General features: G+C 37.9%; 1 protein-coding gene across 2 annotated transcripts in view; it reads right to left on the bottom strand.

Annotated features, from left to right (window-relative positions):
- Positions 1–19,217, bottom strand: part of LOC126916660 (ras-related protein Rab-37-like) — a 172,181-nt gene that overhangs the window by 132,709 nt on the left and 20,255 nt on the right. Inside the window, exons 1-2 of one of the 2 annotated variants that reach the window (XM_050722687.1) lie at positions 15,858–16,299; positions 318–432 (exon numbers count right to left, since the gene is read on the bottom strand). In XM_050722687.1, the coding sequence (XP_050578644.1) occupies positions 318–380 (63 nt within the window). In that variant the 5' untranslated portion in view covers positions 381–432; positions 15,858–16,299. Of the gene's footprint in view, positions 1–317; positions 433–15,857; positions 16,300–19,217 lie in introns of those variants that run through there. The other variant, XM_050722688.1, reaches the window with a different exon arrangement.

The raw sequence follows: 19,217 nt of genomic DNA on the forward strand, positions 1-19,217 counted from the left end.
CAGGATCCATCATGAGTTTCTAGAATTGATCGAGTAGATAAATATTTCTTTGTCTTTTTGTGTATGTACATCAGGCACCGCGTAAAATTGTATTATCTTGATAAATTTACAAGAAATTTGTTTATTAAATCTCGTTAGTTTGAAATTCATGTTACAAGCAGCAGTAAGAATTTTCTTTACTTCTATAGATTTTTTATGAAATAGTGTTGTAAGGCAAAGAAATTCTAAGTTGACATCCTTTCAAATTCTTAGGTTCTGTGAAACAGATATTAATTCCAAGCTTTTAATTAGTAGGGAAAAATGCACGGTATACTCACGTTAAGAGACGCGGAGGCGGGGACGGTGACCATGGGAGGGACGTCACCACTGCCACCCCTCATTTTGCCCCTTTACACGGCCCACCAGATTGTGCAACGACGTCACATCAGATCTCTGTTAAGAGAGAAAGCACCGTTAGTCAATGAATGGGAGCAGATTTGTAAGCTCGTAATTCGATTCGAGGGAATTCGCGAGGGGCTGAATACTTGATAAACGAATACGCAACATCCCTTGTCGATTATGACATTCGTAAAGAGTTTCGCCATTTATGAGGACAAATTATAGCAATATGGCTTCAGTATGGGGTGAGGTGACGAAGGGTTGTTTTGCTTACTGAAATAAGCTTTTTTAGGGCGAGGGTTCACTGTTTCAGTCCGTAAAGCATAAAGGGATGAATTTTTCCTTTTATACGTTTACTTGGACCTTAACTCTTTTAACTAGGCGCAGAGGTTAAGGAATATTTCTAACATTAATTCAATGTTGAAAATTTTGTATTTCTTTACGTTTCGTATTTTATGTATTACATTTCGAAGAACGCAAAAGAAGACAATAGGTTTATTATTTGTTCAAAAATACGCGAAGGTTAAGAAATATCTTTAACATTGATTCAATTTTTTCTTTTTTTAAATTTCGTATTTTACATTTTGAACGGTTCAAGAAGAAAATAGGCTTAATATTTTTGTTTTTTATTTTTGACATTAATTCCACGTTGAGTATTTTCTTTTCTACCTTTCGTATTTTACATTTTACGTTTCAAACAGTACAAGAAGAAAATAGCTCCATTATTTTTCAAAAATACTCTATTATCCGAATAGGTACTTTGTTATTTGAACGTTCTGTTATCCAAACAAAGTGTCCGTTAAGACGGCTACGGCCGGGTCGACTAAATCCGTCGACTAAAATTGATCAAGTAGACTAGTCGATGGTCGACGAAACTAGCCGACCAAATGTTTGCGTTCATACAAAGCGATTCACTACAAGTTCTCGTGAATCGACCGTTCAGCCGATCAGTTTGTTTGTAGCCGCCAATTGTACTCCGATGCTTTTTCTTCTTCCTATTATCATGTGTATTATCGTATTATGATCGTATCCTTCTATATTTACCAAAAGAAAAAGGTACGATAGAAGATACAAGATTGTGCTAAACATTTTTGAAAAAGTCACGAATCTTGCGACTGGTTAAAATAATATAGTCATCGAGAAACGTGGTAAATACCTACAAATGCTAAAAAAAATTAACTTTTGTTTATACATTATTATTATGGCAAATATTACTATGATACTGACATTAGAACCATCAAACTCGTCAGACAAATTTCAGATTTCCTTTTCATGCAATTATACCGACAACATACATATCATTATTTAGAAAATCACAATTTTATAGGTTTATTTATTTTAATTAATATCATTTGAAATATAAATATAAATATATATATATATTGATTTATATATGGAACATTTGAGTACATATTGCAGGCAGGTTCTAGTGTTAAATATATCAGTTATTTATAATTCAAGATCTCCAACGAAATAGTAATTTATAATATAATGCTCATTGAAATTTATCAGATTTTTATAAATGTCTTAATCTTCGCAACATTGTAATATTTCTTCGTACAAGTAATGTTAAGAAGTATTGTTTGTTTGTTAATGGTATGTGTCTTACAGTGAGCGTAGAATTGATACGAAACGATAAAGACGACAGAAACACTTGTAGAAATTAACGAGATCGTTCGGTAATACATTTACGTGGCAATTTGCAGTCGTCTGAAGTCACGGTTGCGTAAACAGATCGGATTTAGCCCCGAGGGAGCCGAACAATCTTCAACGTGCGCGCCGTCACTTTTGCATAAATGAAACCACGTTAAGCGGATTGAAAAGCGCGGCATCGCGACGCGAGTTTCCTAAACGAAAGTTCGTTAGTTCGAGGAAAATACCAGGACGCGAATCTAGACGAGCAAACATCGTTAAAAATTGCACGTCGGCTCGCAGAAACATGCTCCGTCAGCGGAAACATGCGATATTTTTACTACCAGAAGCGCGCTGAAACTGACGAAAGTTTAAACGAATTTCTCTATTGTTTCATAAATTATAGATTCGATGGAGTATTGAAAAAGTGGCAAAGAGCCTCCTTAATTGATTCTTTTCTTACCTAATCATGTAATTATAATGTTGCTCGCAAAGGACGTAAAAAATTTCCAAAAGCTTAGAGTTACGCTTGTCTACCCAAATCAAAGTTTTCTTAATTTTTTTTAGCGAAGATTTATCCCTTTCTTAAGTTTCAGCGACGATAAATAAAGCTCCCTTAATTGATTCTTTTATTGCCTAATCATTCGACCGTGTTGCTCGCAAAGATCATAAGATTTTCAATTAAAATTAAAAGCAATTAGTAGAAATAAAATTATAACCAAGAGACTTAATGTGTAATTAAAAATTAAAATTGGACTGCAAAATATTCAAAGCAACGTTTGCGAAAAGTTGAAACTTCGCACGCAATGCTAGCATAATGACACACTAATAATTCATGGAATGAAATTATGTATCTATATCTTTAAGCAGAATGAAGATAAATTCCCTGATATTAATTTTCATTAATAAACTAACAAGGAACGTTCGCGAACGATCCGATTTGGATAAAACTTTGTAGGTTTAAAGAACAGCCAAAGATAGTAGATACATATTTTTTAGCTGCGGAAACTCAAGTTTAAGAGGATAAAATCAGCCTTCAAAGTCCGATTCCTTTTATCCCTTTTCTTATATCCCTTAAGAGGCAACTCAAAAATGATTACAGGTGGAAGAAAATGTTGTTAACAAAAATTGAATGCTCTCTAACGTGTTAGAAGAAAATGCTAGTCAACGAAGAATTTTAAAAAATGCATAAAAATGATGCTCTATCAGTCATTCTCATTCGAAAAAACAACTGTACATAAAATAAAATCGATCGTTACATCCAAATCGGAGCCGGATCGTTCACGATTTTTTTAGACTAACGATCCTCGTTATCTCAGTCGAGACAGAAATTTGAAAAACGGATTTACAAGTTTGCAAAACAGACGCGAGTTACGAAAATTGTTCATTAAGCTAACGACTATTAACATGGTTTAACTCCATTTCATTAAGTTGGTTAAAATTGGGCCGGTTTCTTTGGCCGGATGCCTGCGTCACGTCGTCGCCATTATCCCGGGCCAATTTGCACACTCGCATCTCCCCATTGGCAAATACAATCGTGGGAAAATTATCCAGTTAATTTTTGTAATTGACGTCTCCGTACAATTACCTTGAAAGGACTAGGTAATATCATTTGCAAAAAGATACCAAACCTGTTTAACTCATAGTATGGAATATGCGCAAGTACTACACGACTCTTCGAATAACTCTTCGCTTAAACTTCAAAATTAAAGAATGAGAAATAATTCGAAGGAAGAGTCGGGGAGCTTACATTGTAATTTTTATAGTTTATTTTATCAAATTATGCGTTGCTAAATATTCGGAGATATTTTTTTATCTTTATTAACCCTTTCTCCAGGTGAAGGTTATAATAGCAATTTTATTTAATCTACGTACATGTAGCGCAGTTACCTATATATTAACCTCCGCGTGACCCCACTCTTTAACCTTTAGCTTTATGACATTTCCACAAGTACCTACTTAAGTAGTACGTAGGCACTTTAATATTGTGTGAAGTAAAACATTGAGATATTGCACGCGATTTGTATCAAGCAATCTACAATCTCGTAATTTGGAGATAAAGTCAGGATTAAAATTAAAGTTTGATAAAAGTAGAACCCGTTCAACCTTACCACGCTCAATTCATAATCCTTATTTTGAGTATTTTGGGGCGATATTTACGAGTACGAATCAAGTACTTTGGTATGATTTATCTAAGAAAGAAAACAATCTGTTAGGGTCAAAAGGAGTAAGTCTTTTAAAAACAATTGGTAAATTGACGAAGTTTTGTAGAAACTAGAGGTATAATCATTAAGGCAAGCAATATTTTGTCATTTTTGAAGAGTACGAAGAAACGAATTAGCAGCTCCAGCAAGAAATGAAAGATCAACTTTGATAACATGGGATTGATGGACAGCACCCTGAATTTTAAAATCGTTTCTCTGTAAAGAATAGATTTAACTTGCGTTCTTCTACTGTAGATTTCATACGAAGCAACGACAGAATATCCCCATCTTTTTCTCTCCCACGAACTCGCAGCCAATACATACTCGACACTACCGTGCCCAGTACCCTGTACACTACCGTGGTATCTACTATCTTCCATCCTCGTCCTCATCACGTTCATAATATCTTCATTCTCATGTTCCATACGTTCCACTCAAAGTTCCAGTCTCTGTCAAACAATCTGCCACCCATATCGACTATCTTTCTCTCAATGATACTCTTCCCTATCCAGTAGCATATAACTCTCTTTTCTTCGTTCCACTAGTCGCTCTTTATATGCTCCATCTCCCTTTATTTCATACTAGACGGTCTCTTTTTTTCTTCAATTCATGTTCTCTGTTCCATTCAAACGCTAGTCGCTCCCTTTCTTTGTCGCTCTAACATGCTACTTGTAACACTATCCTCGTCTAATCGTCTCTCCTTGTTCAATATATACATCGCTCCTCCTCCGACAGGCTTGCGTGCACAGTTTTTTCTCCGCTTTCGTCGTTCCCTCACAGCATCGTATATCGCTATCTCTATCTTTCTTCTTCTTCTTTCACATTGTATACCTGTCCCTCTTTGGTTCCATGGAACAACTCTGTTCCCCCTATCTCTGTCGTTCTTGACTCGTGTCACGCACATTTTTTTGCAGCCCCGGCGCTCTCCCGCTCCATCTATCTTCTATCTTTATCTGTCCTTTGACGCTTCCACGTATGTTTATCCTTCTCTCGCTCTCCCGCTCCGAATATCTTCTATCTTTATCCGTCCTCTAATGCTTCTGTGTTTGTCCTTTTCTCGCTCTCCCGCTCCGAATATCTTCTATCCTCGTTTCTTGTTCGTTCTATACATATGTCTATCCTTGTCTCACTTTCTGCAATAAGTCTTCCCCTTTTTCTTACGTATTCTCTCTTCGTTCGACGAATCGATTCAGTGATGTTGGTGCTTGTTTAATGGATTCGTTCTCAGTCTGGGTTTGTCTTTGTCGGCTTCACGAGCCAGTGCACACGAGGATAGAGGAGAAACGGGTTCCGTTGGCGGTCTCTGTCGCACGCTCGCTGCCTGGCCCACCCACCGCAATAAGTTCCACCCGCCCACGTTACCTCTCACGCACTTCTGCCGCGCGATCATCCGTTGCGAATTGGAAAGCAGGCGCGTCGCTTATCTCGCTCCGGCATCTCCCTCCGCGCGCAGCGACGGCAGTGCAAGGGAGAAACGTTGCGTCTCTGCTCTCGAGTTTTCGTTTCTTTATAGTTGAGATACAAGGAGGAGGAAGAAGCTAGCGGGCGAGTTTTCATTTTGCGGGAAAATTGGACGACGCGATGTAATCTACGACGAGCATAGATCGTTAAACGATGTGTAAATTATTAAGGGACGAGCGATAGTTTATCGTAATTAAACCGCGGAGTTTTACATGTTTCTGGATAATTTGAAGATAAAAATGTGCAACATACACGTAATGTGACATGTACAGAGTGTAATGTTTGTTATGGTATTTGGTAGAACATATTTCCGTCTACGCCAGGTTTTTGAAATTGTATTCTGAAAATATGAACTTATATGGATATCCGAACTTTAATCGCGATGTTATAAATATAATATATCAATTTCTTTAAATTGCACAGCTTTGTTACGGCTAAATTGTTAAAAATACAGATATCGATAATGTAAATTGATTGAAAGGAACTGGAAAATGAAATGCTGCGGTCAAGATGCATAATTATATCGTCATTAGCGTGAAATTTCACAATTTAAACGAATTTTCCGCGTTAAAACACGGCATTGCGTTTGATACGTCGTATTCACTTACGTTCGCCAATTATTCACCGCGTAATTGATAGATCCGTTTATATTACAGGTTGGTCGACAAATTAATTACTAGACACCCATATGAGCGATGAGAAATGTCATTTTCAAATTCATTACAAATGATTAATCCTCATACATTCCCGTATAATATTTCATACTCTTGAAATACTTTTGGAACTCTAGGAATTTCTAGAAAACGATCTTCTTCTCGATAACATTCCGTTATTAAGTATTTAATAACCGGCATATCGATATATATCGTCATCGTTTAAAACGTAGTTTATCACATTATCACGTAACACAAAAGAATCAACAGTTTCAAAGATGCAAATGACTAGACTGTGGATTCTTATGCAAATCTATATTTGTCAGAAAATATGTACAATCGAAAAAGACAGACACGATAGAAAATTGTTTCACCATCCACGTGTTATAAAAACATTATACTTATCTTGAATATGTTACACACCTTTTCACATTATTCGCATTCCATATAATGTTGCACTCTGAAACTTCCTATAAAAACCCGTAGTCTACAAATGAACCTTCAAAGACGCCAAGTCTCTCTCCAGTCTCGATCTCCGCCATTGGAGACGAAAGGGATTTCGGAGTTGCTATTCTTTAGGACGTTTTTCAATAAGAAGGAGGATCCATTTGCAAGAGAAACTCCTTTGCTGTCCTTGAACTCTCCGCTTAGTGTACTTCCTCGGCCGTTGTTTCCTCGTCTTCTACCGCCAGTCAAGCGAATCGTACTCATGGTCGGAAGCTTTATTGTGATCCGTAAGCGGACAAAGACTGCTCTCATCGGTCGTCCGTGAACCTTGACGAACGATGACGTTGACGTTCGTCTAGCCACCATTCCAATTAAATTAAGACAAGCTTCTGTTTCGTATTCGAGACAGACAGCTCTGATACAAGCGATGTTCTTGTCTATTTTCCATTTCTTCGACAAATTTTTCTCCAACGAACGAACGAAGCGTTGAAGCAGACACAGTCTGTTTTTGTTTTGATCGTAGCTTCTAAGAGCGAGAAGCGAGTTGTAGCTCGTATAATCAGGATGATTGTAGTTTTAGATCCTTTGTTCGTGTAAATTTAATAATAAGTTTCTGGAATAAATTTCTAGAAGAACCGAAAATAAAGAACAAACTAAAACTACAAGTTTCTATATCCACTACCCTAATCACGGAACTGATCGATATCCATTGAAACAAACGATACAATTCGTGTTTCACGCTCGCATAATTCGGAAGCTGATTCAAGCTTGAATAATTTATAAATACGCAATGAAGTATTGAGATAGTCGAACTTCGATAGAGTTTGAAAAAGTTGAAAAACCTACGATCTTTCGAAAAGTACGCTGCCACGCTGAATTATAAAGATCGATTAGAAGAACGTAAACCTAACCGTATAAAACCTAATACAAATGTAAATAGAGCTGTATACATATAATTCTCAAGCGTAGTAAATTTCTAAGAGAAGCAAAGCTAAAGAAACAAAACCTGACAAACTAAAGCCCGCAATTTTACAATTTTATAAAACCCGTGTCTGAACGTACACACTTTACAGGTACGTTAAGATCTAATAAATATCTGCTTATTTATTTAAAACCATTCAATTAATAACTCAGAACCTACGTTAGGCTTAAATAAAGAAACAATTTCAGAAACGAAAAACTGCAAAAAATCAAACGAGACGAAAGGCACGCTCTTCCACTCGACAAATTTTTCCCTAAATCGAGCGTTTCTCCATGACCATGGTTTCTACACGATTTCACGAATGTTGGGTTGGCGAAATCATGGCGATCCGTTCGATAACGTGACGCTGCCCTAATGAGAGAGGCGCACGGTCGGATCGGATAAAGGGCATCGGGGTTCGTGGATCGTCCGTGGATCCCAGAGGCACGACCGCACGCCATAAAAGCGCTCTCTATATTTAGCCACGGTTCCCCATATGTTCCCCACCTACGTGGTCGGCACCGCGAACCACGCTCGCACGTGTTTTACGACTCTGCACGCCGGTGATCCCGAGCACCCGCCACGATTCGCGTTCCTCGCCCGGTTCCAACCCTCTGCGACCCTTTTGCCACTCGAGCACTATCGCTCCATTTCCTCTCAAAGCGATACCATGTTAATTCGTTGTTTACCATGCTGATGATTCTCCGTTTTTCAATCGGTCAGTTGTTTTCCTTCAATATCGATAGCTTGCGGCACCGATATAGTACGTCCACTTTTAGCGTTTTCGAGGAAAACAATTTTAAAAATTCGATGATACTTCGTAGTTGAGTAAATACTGTTTGCGTCTGATATCTATTTTTAGCCATGCTGTTATAAAATTGGTTATAAATTGTGCATTGAACCTTTTAAGGAAAATAAGACGACAAAGATGGATCATGGTTCTTGAAGATATCTCTAATTATTTTTATACTAGTTATTTTTGACAAATTTGTGAAGTAGACTTTATACGTGACTATAAACGTGACTTTTATAAAGCATAAACAAACGGTCGAGGGGCGAACGATATTTGTGCAGGAAGCACAATAAAGATTTAGACCTTTTTTTTAAAAAAGAAGGAATTTTTGTTTGAACCGTATCTTTATCGCATGTCGTACGAACGAAAAATGAATCTGTCAAGCCTATTTCATCATTTTTATTATTTCATTACTGCAGCAAAATCCTTCATATTTTATCCGGCTTTTAATTCTCTCGGACAATGTATTTTATACGCTAAACGCAAATTTGATATAAAATTCAGCTCAAGATAGAAGAGAACGTTATCTGACATTTCCTATATGTACAATCCTTTATGCGTTAATCTAAAAATAATGAATTCTAATGCCAATTCAATGCCAAAAGATTCATCCGAGAACACCATCGCGCGAAAAATTCGTAAAGTAAATCGTGATCCTTCGTCGTGCCTCGGATCTTTCGGATCGCGTGCAAATGCGTGCAGCTGAAACCATAAATTCGCATGGCCGATGGCGCGCCGCAAAATAAGCAAAGACATGATGAAGCTTCGGCCGTCATTAATCGCTCTCGATCGAAAGCTCAAGGAGCAGCGGTTGGCGCGGCGTGAATAATCGCGTTAACGACTCGACACGTTGATTGACACGGTCCATTAATCGCGGCCGAGCAAACATTATACCGTTGCAACGATTTATTAATTCAACGATCAATCGATCGTCAAATGGACACCCGGACTGTTTAATAAAGATCGATCTTTTAATCGGCGCGAATCCTCGTTGCGATTCGAACTTTCGTCATTTATCGTTCCGCCCAAACGTTTCAATCTTACCTCTCTTTCGGTTCTTTTGCTTCGTTCGTTTTATTTATTCTGCTACATGCTTCGCGTGCACGATCGAACGACTTAATGGTAAAGCAGATGGATATCGAGATCGAGATAGGAATCGAAATTCGTATTACGCATATATGCCAATGCCGAGAAATATTCAGACACTTGCATCTCTTCGACAGAATGGAATTTAATTACAAATTTTAAGGACAGACAGATTTGCGATTATACAGGCTGAATGAGAATGTCGATCGAGAAAGTTCACAAGCATATGGCCTTGTTTTCCAGTAACAGATTGTTTTATGTTGCAACTGTTGTTTTACCTACCTCCAGAGAAATTGCCCCGAGTGACCAGGTGCAGTTTCGATAAAATGTTTCGTGAATGTATCGCGTCATAAATTGTCCAACTTGCTCGAACAACTTACACGGATTTGTCAACAACTTTGACCGTCGCGTCACGAAGAATGTCAACGCTGTCGACTGACATCTCATAAACAAGAGACTCTAAACGCCCTTATAACTAATAATCGAATGGTTTTAGGTCCGGAGGACGAGCTGGTGAGGAAACGAGGCCAACAGGATCTTTGCATTTGCCATCGTTTGAAACGGTTGATCTAAGTGACGTCCAACAGCACAAAATAGACTGCACCTCAAAAACAAGGTCGTATCGGACATATGTTTACAGGTATGAACTTTGCTTCTTATTTTAGTGTGCTGAATCAGCCGTACTTTACACATGTTCTGACTCACCCTGTATAATAAGTACCTCCTTATATGTATATGATAATTAGTGCTGTTATATGTGCAGTAAGTTTCAAAAATAAATTTCACGTTACAGCATTCTACTATATATAGGGTGACTCGCGAAACTATTCCAATATTGCTATTAGAAACTTTCTATCTGTATAATACACGGATCGTTTTGAAATCTCATTAGTTCCATTACGAGACATGGCTATCACGATTGTCGATGATAAAATCTCAGACGAATGTGAAAATATAGGAGTTACAAGATATTTATTGGAACATGCACATCGCAACAATCAGCAAAGTATTTGATCATCCGCTATATTAATAACCCACGATATTTAATGAGACTATCTTGAGCATTAATTGTATGTTTAAGACTACTAATTCACGCAGTATACTAATTTTTCCATTAAGAGTACGCTTGCAATAAATATCTTGTGATTAGACTTGTAGCGGAACATGAGTCAACAAAAGATTCAAATCGGGAGAGACTCGTATTGTTGCGCCTTGGAGTGGCAACGTTATTTTGGTTTGCTAGGTCCAAAGGTAAACAAATTCCGGACAAAATATTATCGTCGTTATTTGTAATCGTCAACCGGAGTTGCAGTTGAACTTTTTAAAATACCACCGGTCGATACAAATAGACGAACGTGCTCTCTACGACAGTCATTGTAGCAAATGTTTACAGCGAGTCAGACATTCGAATAGCAAAGTAGCAGAGTTGAACAGTAGCATTGAGGCATACGCTATCTCTGTACTTAAAGTGATTTTAATATACACTGACTGTTACAATTTTATCATTCGTCTCTTAAATAAACCAACACGTATAATAATATACATCTGAGACTGTTTAATTTTTTTCAATTACAAGTCACACGAAGAAGATTCTCCTTCTAGCGACATGAAGATCATGGAAATTATTTTGAAACTGTAAGTGATACCGTAACGATCGGTTGATTGCAAATGGCAACGGATATAGAGAAATGAATAAAACGGAGAATAGACGTTTTATGGGGAATTTGCAGTCGTTATCGAGTGATCGATAAAATTAACGACATTGAGGAGTCGCGTGCGACGACGCCGTGACGCCGCGCGCCGAGACGGTGTATCGAGAAGCCACTTTCGCTATTGTTGCCGTGGAAACGTCGCGTACACGAGTCCCTGATATGTGATCCTGACTTTCTTCTAATCACTTGATAACATTTCTAGTCACAGCATTCGAATCGATAGTTTTTTTAATTCACAAATTGTACGGAAGTTTCCATTTGATGTTGTTTTCTAGTTTCTGACATCTCGTTTTCCATTTACTTATTTTCCAGTGTGAAAAATTGTCAGCAAGTTTCGATTTGTCGTTAGATATGGCAATTACACGTGATTGCTTTAAAATTCGTCGTTGAGTATAAATTGTCAATAGAATGATTCATTTTTTAGGAAGTAGCGACGTTTCCAGTTTAAATATGAAAGGAGAATTTTTATAATTTCGATTAATCTTAATCGATGTTCAGCTCTTAATAATAAATGTATCTGTTAAGACGTTTAGGTTTATTTTAAACATATGCGAAGATTTTTCCTATATATCTAAAATTTTTCATCGACTTTCTTCGATTGAAAAATTCGGAATTATTCGTTGAGCGACGTTAGGAACTTTGATTAAGGTAATACAAATTTTAATATAGAAATTTTATTTTATTTCCTACTTTGTTTCAATAAGTTTATATATCTTAAGTTTGTGGTTAAGACTGATAGAAATAATTCATAGAAGCCTAATTAGGTTAGTGTACATTACATAGAACTGTACAATGCTCTGAAATAAAAATGAGCGTTAACAAGCGTCCGTTAAATCGGCTTAATTAAAGCCGGAATTACTTAACATTTAATAAATATCAAACGATAGAAGGTGAAGCAGCAATCACGCGACGTGAAACATGTGAAAAGCGGGATGTAAGCAAAGATAAAAGCGATATACGTCACGTTTCTCTAGGTTATGATTAAAAATAACATCCGGATGCGTCGTTTGCCGGAACAATGGCAAAGATGATAATATCGTTAACGATAATAACGCGGGAACACGCGAACAAAATGAACATCGTGTCCGATTCGGACTTTATCTTGTATTTAAAACTAATATTTTCTTCTGTTAACTACGATGCGAACGATTTTGTGATTCATTGTATACTTTATTAATGTAGTAACGCATATTTTTAATAGCAAGTGAATTAATAAAGAAATCAATGTGGGAATGATGTATATTATGAATCGTTAAAATTATCGTCTCTAGAACATTGTAATATTTGTATAATCATCCAAGTTGCAGTTGTAAATTTTTTAAACGGAGATTAATATTTGTACCATTTGTTCTTCAATTCTTATTCTAAATCGAAATTCTGTGTCGCGAAATAATAACAATTTTCTAAATACTCCAAATTCCACGTCTTTCTTCATACTTCCAATATTTTTCCTCGATTTTTTAATCGTGCAATTTTCATAGCAGAAACCATCACAATACATGAAACTGTATATAAAACTAAAACTATAACTAAAAACTTCATCGATATTCCTAATTCTAAATTTCCATTAAAAGAGTATCAGTGAAACTATCCACGTATTATCCATATTATTAAAATATAAATAAATAAATAAAACACAAATGTGACGAATTTTCTACGGAAGAAAGTTCTAATCTTGATTTATCAATCAGATGGTTATCAGTTATCGCGTATGATAATTTTAGATATTTTTACGATCGACGCGATAATCGCAAACGTAGAAATCGGCAAAATGTTAACGCGTTACGTTTAATCTCTGAACCAGCCGTAATTACACGCAGTAACCGGTATACCAGTTTCGTCGCGGTTATTTTCTCCACGCGTTTCTGCAATTGTTGTCCCTGACGGACGTTTCTCTGCATCGTGGAACTGGGTCAAAAACGTAATTCGCGATCTCTTATGCAAAGGTGAACGACATTTCCAATGTAACCGACTTATTACGACACTCAAGTCCTCTTTTGTGATAAATAGCCACAATTTCTCCAACGATTTAATCTTTTACGATCAGGAATTTATTTACCTAAAAGAGGGAAAATTGCAATCGATTTCCAGACTGCGGATTTTTACGTTTATGGAAAATCTTAAGGCGCCAAGGTTTACGGAATGAACGCGTTACGATCGATACAGAAAATATCCAAAGTAAAGTGGTCGTTAGAATCTTTACCAGAAGAAACAACGTTGTTTACGTTTCTTTCCAATATTTACAATCAAATATCATCCTGATTACTTTGGAAAACTTGGTATGCCAAATTGTCACTAAATTCTACTATAAATTTTTTTGGTAATTTTGATACAACTCTAAATCCATGCAAAGTATTACAGCTTTCTGTATAATTATTTTCAAATTTATTTCAGATCGTAATGATTGCATATGTCGTTAATTTGCATCATATTTACATATTTACATATATACATATTTCGTAAAGACACGAATTTGCATAAATATCCACAGTCTCTCGATTACAGCTTTTCGAATTGAAAAATATAAAACAATATTTGCTTGCGTTTGTCCTTTTTGTTCTTCCGTTTGGTTGGAATAAAACGCTTGATACGCTCAATTTAAACCTCAAAAGAGGGAAAATTAGATTATTTTGAAAAGCATCGTAGAAACAAATGTTCAGCCGTTTCTCGTCTAAATTACACCGCATAATACAGGATTATCCACTGGCCGATCGAACGATATGTGACTTATTGCTCGTTCCTAGAAAATAGACACATTAATACGTAAATGAATGAGCATAGGCCACGAGCGAGTAGCATAATATCTCACGGTTCTCATCGTTGATTTTAGAGAAAATTGGTAGGAAAGTTTGTTTCGAGTTGAGCCGTGGCGTCGCGTTGGTTATTTAGTAGATAGGAATGCACAGGCCACGACTTTGAAACCACGGTTCGATATCGATTAAATGCCACGCCGAAAGGTTAGACCGACCTCCATCTTGAAACTCCGGATGCGGCTTAACTTCTAATATCAAGGTCAGGTTTCGATGACTATTTGCATGAAAAATTCACGACTAAGTATAGATTCGAGATTCGACACTTTTGGTTGCAAATTGAGTCCAAGAACGTTGGAAATTTTAACGTTAAATTCGACGATCTAACGCAATTTTTAGAAACATACAAATCTTACTTCGATTTACTTAACGAAATTCTATCGACTATGTTGAACTATGTTTTCGAAGTAATTAAATCGCGATTAACTTTAATGCAACATGCTCTTTGTTTAGAGAATAGTGATATTTTGAAAAAGTTAGTGTAATCTATATGCGAATTGAAGTTTTGGATGCTTTACAAGCAAAAACCTGTCAGCCGGTTTCTAGAGAGAAATATCGATTAAATGCAGGGGAAAGAACGTAGAAGAAATAAAGAGAATAAAGGACAAAAGAGGAGAAATATAGGCACGTAACAGTACTTGAACTTTTGAATACACCACCGAGGCATTCGACTTGATAAAAGTTTTTTCTACCAACTTGTATCGCGACGTGAACTTTCAATCCACTCGATCTCACCTTCAACAACTTAACCCTGCTGCGGTGTCTGAATCTTTTATGTTTCAATCTCGCTATAGTTTCAAGGACTTGTCAGGTTTTAAAACGACCATCAACAATTGAAACGAAAAATCGCGCGTATCAATAACGATAATAAAATTTGAAATCAATCTGAGATATATAGAAATTACAGGATATTTATTGCAAATGTATATTTAATAAAAAAAATTGGTATACAACATATAACGATTGATTGTATTGAGATCTATCATTATATTGGATAATTGACTACTGAAATAGTTTTCTGATTTATCCAGAACATAGGTATACTTGTACTCTTATAATTTCTATTTTCAGAGTTATTTCAAACTTTACCGATGTCTTATTAGCTAACCAAAGCTTCTTATCAAACTTGATCATAGTACTCGCGTCTCGTTGCAGTGCCAATGAAATTTTAATTCTACTCGGTGTATTCATAAAAAGTATCCGCAAGTGTTCGAATACCTTCATTAACCTATATAAATCCGAGGAAAGTAGCAGGGTTAAAATACTTGGCATTACCCACGTTCCAACAAAACCAAAGGAAAACCTCGAAAAGAGGAGAAAAAATTCATTTAATTCCATTTTCATCCACGTCGGCACTCGAAGCGCCCCAAGCATTATCCACCCTTCGAAAGATTGAACCAGGCAGCGCCCGAGGCGTCGACCACTGACCCACATACCGAACCAGCCTCAAAAACATCAACATTCATCCCCGTTTGCATCACTTTCCTCCAATCCATTCGCCGATTCACGCGATTGTAATTTGACAAAAATCCACATCTGCCCCCCACCACCGCCCCATCGAATCCACGTTGTACCCCCGTTCGAAAGCATAGCAACGCGCATCCCCGAACGATCATCGTTACAGTCTGTCGAACCCCATGCGCCAAACCCCGTGCGCGCGTGTGTGTCTCGGCTCGCAGGTGGTTCATCCTGTTCATGGTGTATCTGCAGCGTTTCTCACCTTGGCGACGACCCCCTTAGTCCGTTTGGTGCGCTATCGATCACACGCTCCACCCACGAAAACCCCTGCAAGCGGCGTGGAGAGCGGCGTCGTGCCGCGTACAGCCTCCAAGTCTCTGCTCCTCTGCTTGCGATAGGTCGCGGTCTCGGTCGTCACGTGACGCACAGGGTGCACCGACTGACACGGTTCCTTTCACAGTGTCCTCGACGTCGCTATCGTTCACAACCGGCCGTATCTACCGAAGATTCGTGGGTTCAGTGTTATCGGACGATCGTTGCTCCAGGAGAACTTTTGAAAGACAGAGACAGACAGACAGACAGAGAGCAAAAGGAAAAACCGAAATACACGAATGATACGCGTTTGGCTCGCGACCGGGGAAAAGTCTGACGCGGTCTCGCCCGGTGTGCACGGAAAGCGTGTATCGGAAGGAAAGGAGGGCGCACGCAAGCGCAACCGACCGTCGTCCTAACCTCCACTCGATAAAACGTCCTCGGTTCTGTCGGTTTCTCGTTACGTCAGCGTACGTGTTGCGTCAGCGGGGACGCGTGCGCGCACGTGGTGGCTCACCATGGGCATAACCATCGGATACGCTGGTTTTGCGTGCACGCACAAAGCTGTTTGCTAGTATTTCGAACAGAAGAGGGATGGAAGATGGTGTGTTGGGGATGAGGGTGGAGAAGGAAAGGGGTGGTCGACGGTGGTGCCGGGAATCTGCGGTGCGTTCGGCCGGTCTATGGGAGATGGAACGGTCGCGCTGCGTGCACCTCTCTCGCGGGGGTGGAAGGGGCTGTTCGTACGTTCTGCTTTCGTTTTCGTTCGGAATTTTCGCGAGCTGTGGCTGTGTTCGCTTCGACGTATCCCTTCGACCAACTTTCTCTGCATCCCTTTCTCTTTGTTCCAAGGAACAGTGAGAACAACGGTGAATTTAGGCAATTTGGCAGTTTGTTGGTCGCTGACGAGTCAAGATGATCGTTGCGTTTGGAATTGTCCACATTGGATTTTGTGATTAGTTACGGTGGTTGGGCTTTGTGAATCGAGTTTGGCGGTTTGATAATGGCGTGAGTGAACTGCTGTTTGGCAGCCTGGCAGGATCGAAGGGTGGAATGGGGTTAGTGGAAGGGTGCCAGAGACGTGGCAACGATTTTACGAAAGGATCGTTCGTCATGCGATAGAAATTGTGTTCTAATCTTATCTTAAGATAAAAAAGTGTCTTTGTATCTTGTTTTGTCAGTTTTTCCTTTCTTGTATTTGTGGATAGTAGCTCGAGAATCGTTCAAGTGATGTGGATAATAGTAAGCGAATTTGTACAGGTGTTATCGTTATAGAAATCTCGTAAGAATGGCCGATGAACAATGGTATTACATTGTGCCAGGAGGTTAAACAAATGATTTAATACGCAATTATTTAATACGCCAGCTACGTCGGCGAAACGTCTCGTCCGCACAATCGATTAAACCTTTCGTTTGGCGTCAGAATTCCTAACAACCACGAAATACACATAACAGCAAGTCGGCGAAGGTTGCCAGGAAAGGTTCAAACAATCGATGAATGGTGCTACGTATTTCACTGTCTATGTAGTAGTTAGAACAAACTTTCAATATTCGTAATAATAAAAATATAAAAAGATGAAAATAAAATTCGAGAAATTGATTAGAAAATAGTATGATTGAATTTGATAGATTTTTGAAAGGATTCAGATGATTTAATGAGAAATAGATTGGAAGAATTAAAATTGATACTTCGAACATCAACATCGAGAAGATTTATTGTAAAATAGCGTGATTTAAACTGTGATTAAACATTTGAAATGGTATTTCTAAAAACGACAATTCAGATTGTTATGTGCTGATTAAGAATGGATTCAAAGAGTTAGACGTAGATGTAACAGAAGTGAATAATTCATCGTAAAACGATTATACATTATTCAAAAGTAGTTTGCTTCATAAAGGACGGGAAATGATCCAGTGAAAGGGAAAGAGCCTAAATATGCAACGCGGACAAGCCACCCTCGGTTGAAAGAGAGTCCGCTGTATGTCGGTCGAACTTGCGCAGAATGTTCGAGAATTTTATGAATGAAAGCTCGCGCTAACGATTGACCAAACTCCGGATTCTGATTCAGAAAATTACCGCATAATTTATTCCTTGGCATTTATTCCAAGCCTGCTTTGAGAATTAACGATTCTTTCTCTTAATCGTATTCTTTACTTCTCACTTCCCTTTACATTTATCACTTTTATTTGGAAATTAGTTAGTTGAAAAGTAGACACGTATTTGAAAATTGTTAGATATCAATGTAGGAAACTGTTTATTTAACAATGGATCTACCAAATCCGTCAGAATGACGGATTTCAAATTTTATTTCCTCACAGCTGGAACATACAGTTGTTTTTGCAAAAATTAATATTGCCTTTAATCTAGACACAGACATGAGTATATAGATTTATTTACTTAATTAATATCATTTGAATTACACTGATTAATATATACAACATCTAAGTCGATAGACTTAGTGCTGAATTTTATCTTTTACACGAAACCAGTTCTAATTGTTAATGATTTATTCATAGAGAAGGGTTGAGCATAGTTAACAATAAATATCTTGAGATATTTAAAAATCGAAAAAGTTTACTGACAAAATGAAAAAGCCACAAATATTTTGAATACGGTTACAAGAAAAAGATTCTTCTATCTATCGTCTAAACAAATCATCAACGTAACCTTCCAGGAAATATGAATCGTATCAACAGATTTACACGTAAATGTTTGGTGTACTCGATTGTACAAGTGCAACGTTTCAATCGAAGAAGCTCCAAAACACACGATTAATTGGTAAGGATATGACAAACCTGAAGAAACAACGAGGATTCTCTACCTACGATACCGGGTGGTTGAAATGTCGCGCAAACTGTATTGAAACGACTATTAGGATACGGATTGCGTGACTTTTCGACCACCCAGTGTGTGAAACGCACCCCGAGGACCAAGAGGGATGTACCACGTGTTTGCGATCGATCGTCGTGGCTGATATGGAAATGACGATCGAATCCATACGAGAGAAGTTTCTACGAACGGATACCGGAAGTGGGGGGAAGAGCGCCGTTTGAGACGACGGAAGTACGCTCGGCGTGCTGGAGATTGCTTTCGGTGATTGCACGACCAAGTTTTATGCAGATAGACTGCTGAAAGACTTTGGGATGAATTATAATCGAAGAGAAATTACGTTTACTTATGAGTTGTTTTATTAGCGTATGTTACGATGACGATATAAGTGTGATGGAACACACACGCGTGAAAGGATTAATTCGTGATATGAGTTGGTTGGGTCTGAGAATGATAACATATTTAACGATAAAACGTTAT

The sequence above is a fragment of the Bombus affinis genome, chromosome 5 (genome assembly GCF_024516045.1).
Source record: "Bombus affinis isolate iyBomAffi1 chromosome 5, iyBomAffi1.2, whole genome shotgun sequence".
Taxonomy (NCBI): domain Eukaryota; kingdom Metazoa; phylum Arthropoda; class Insecta; order Hymenoptera; family Apidae; genus Bombus; species Bombus affinis.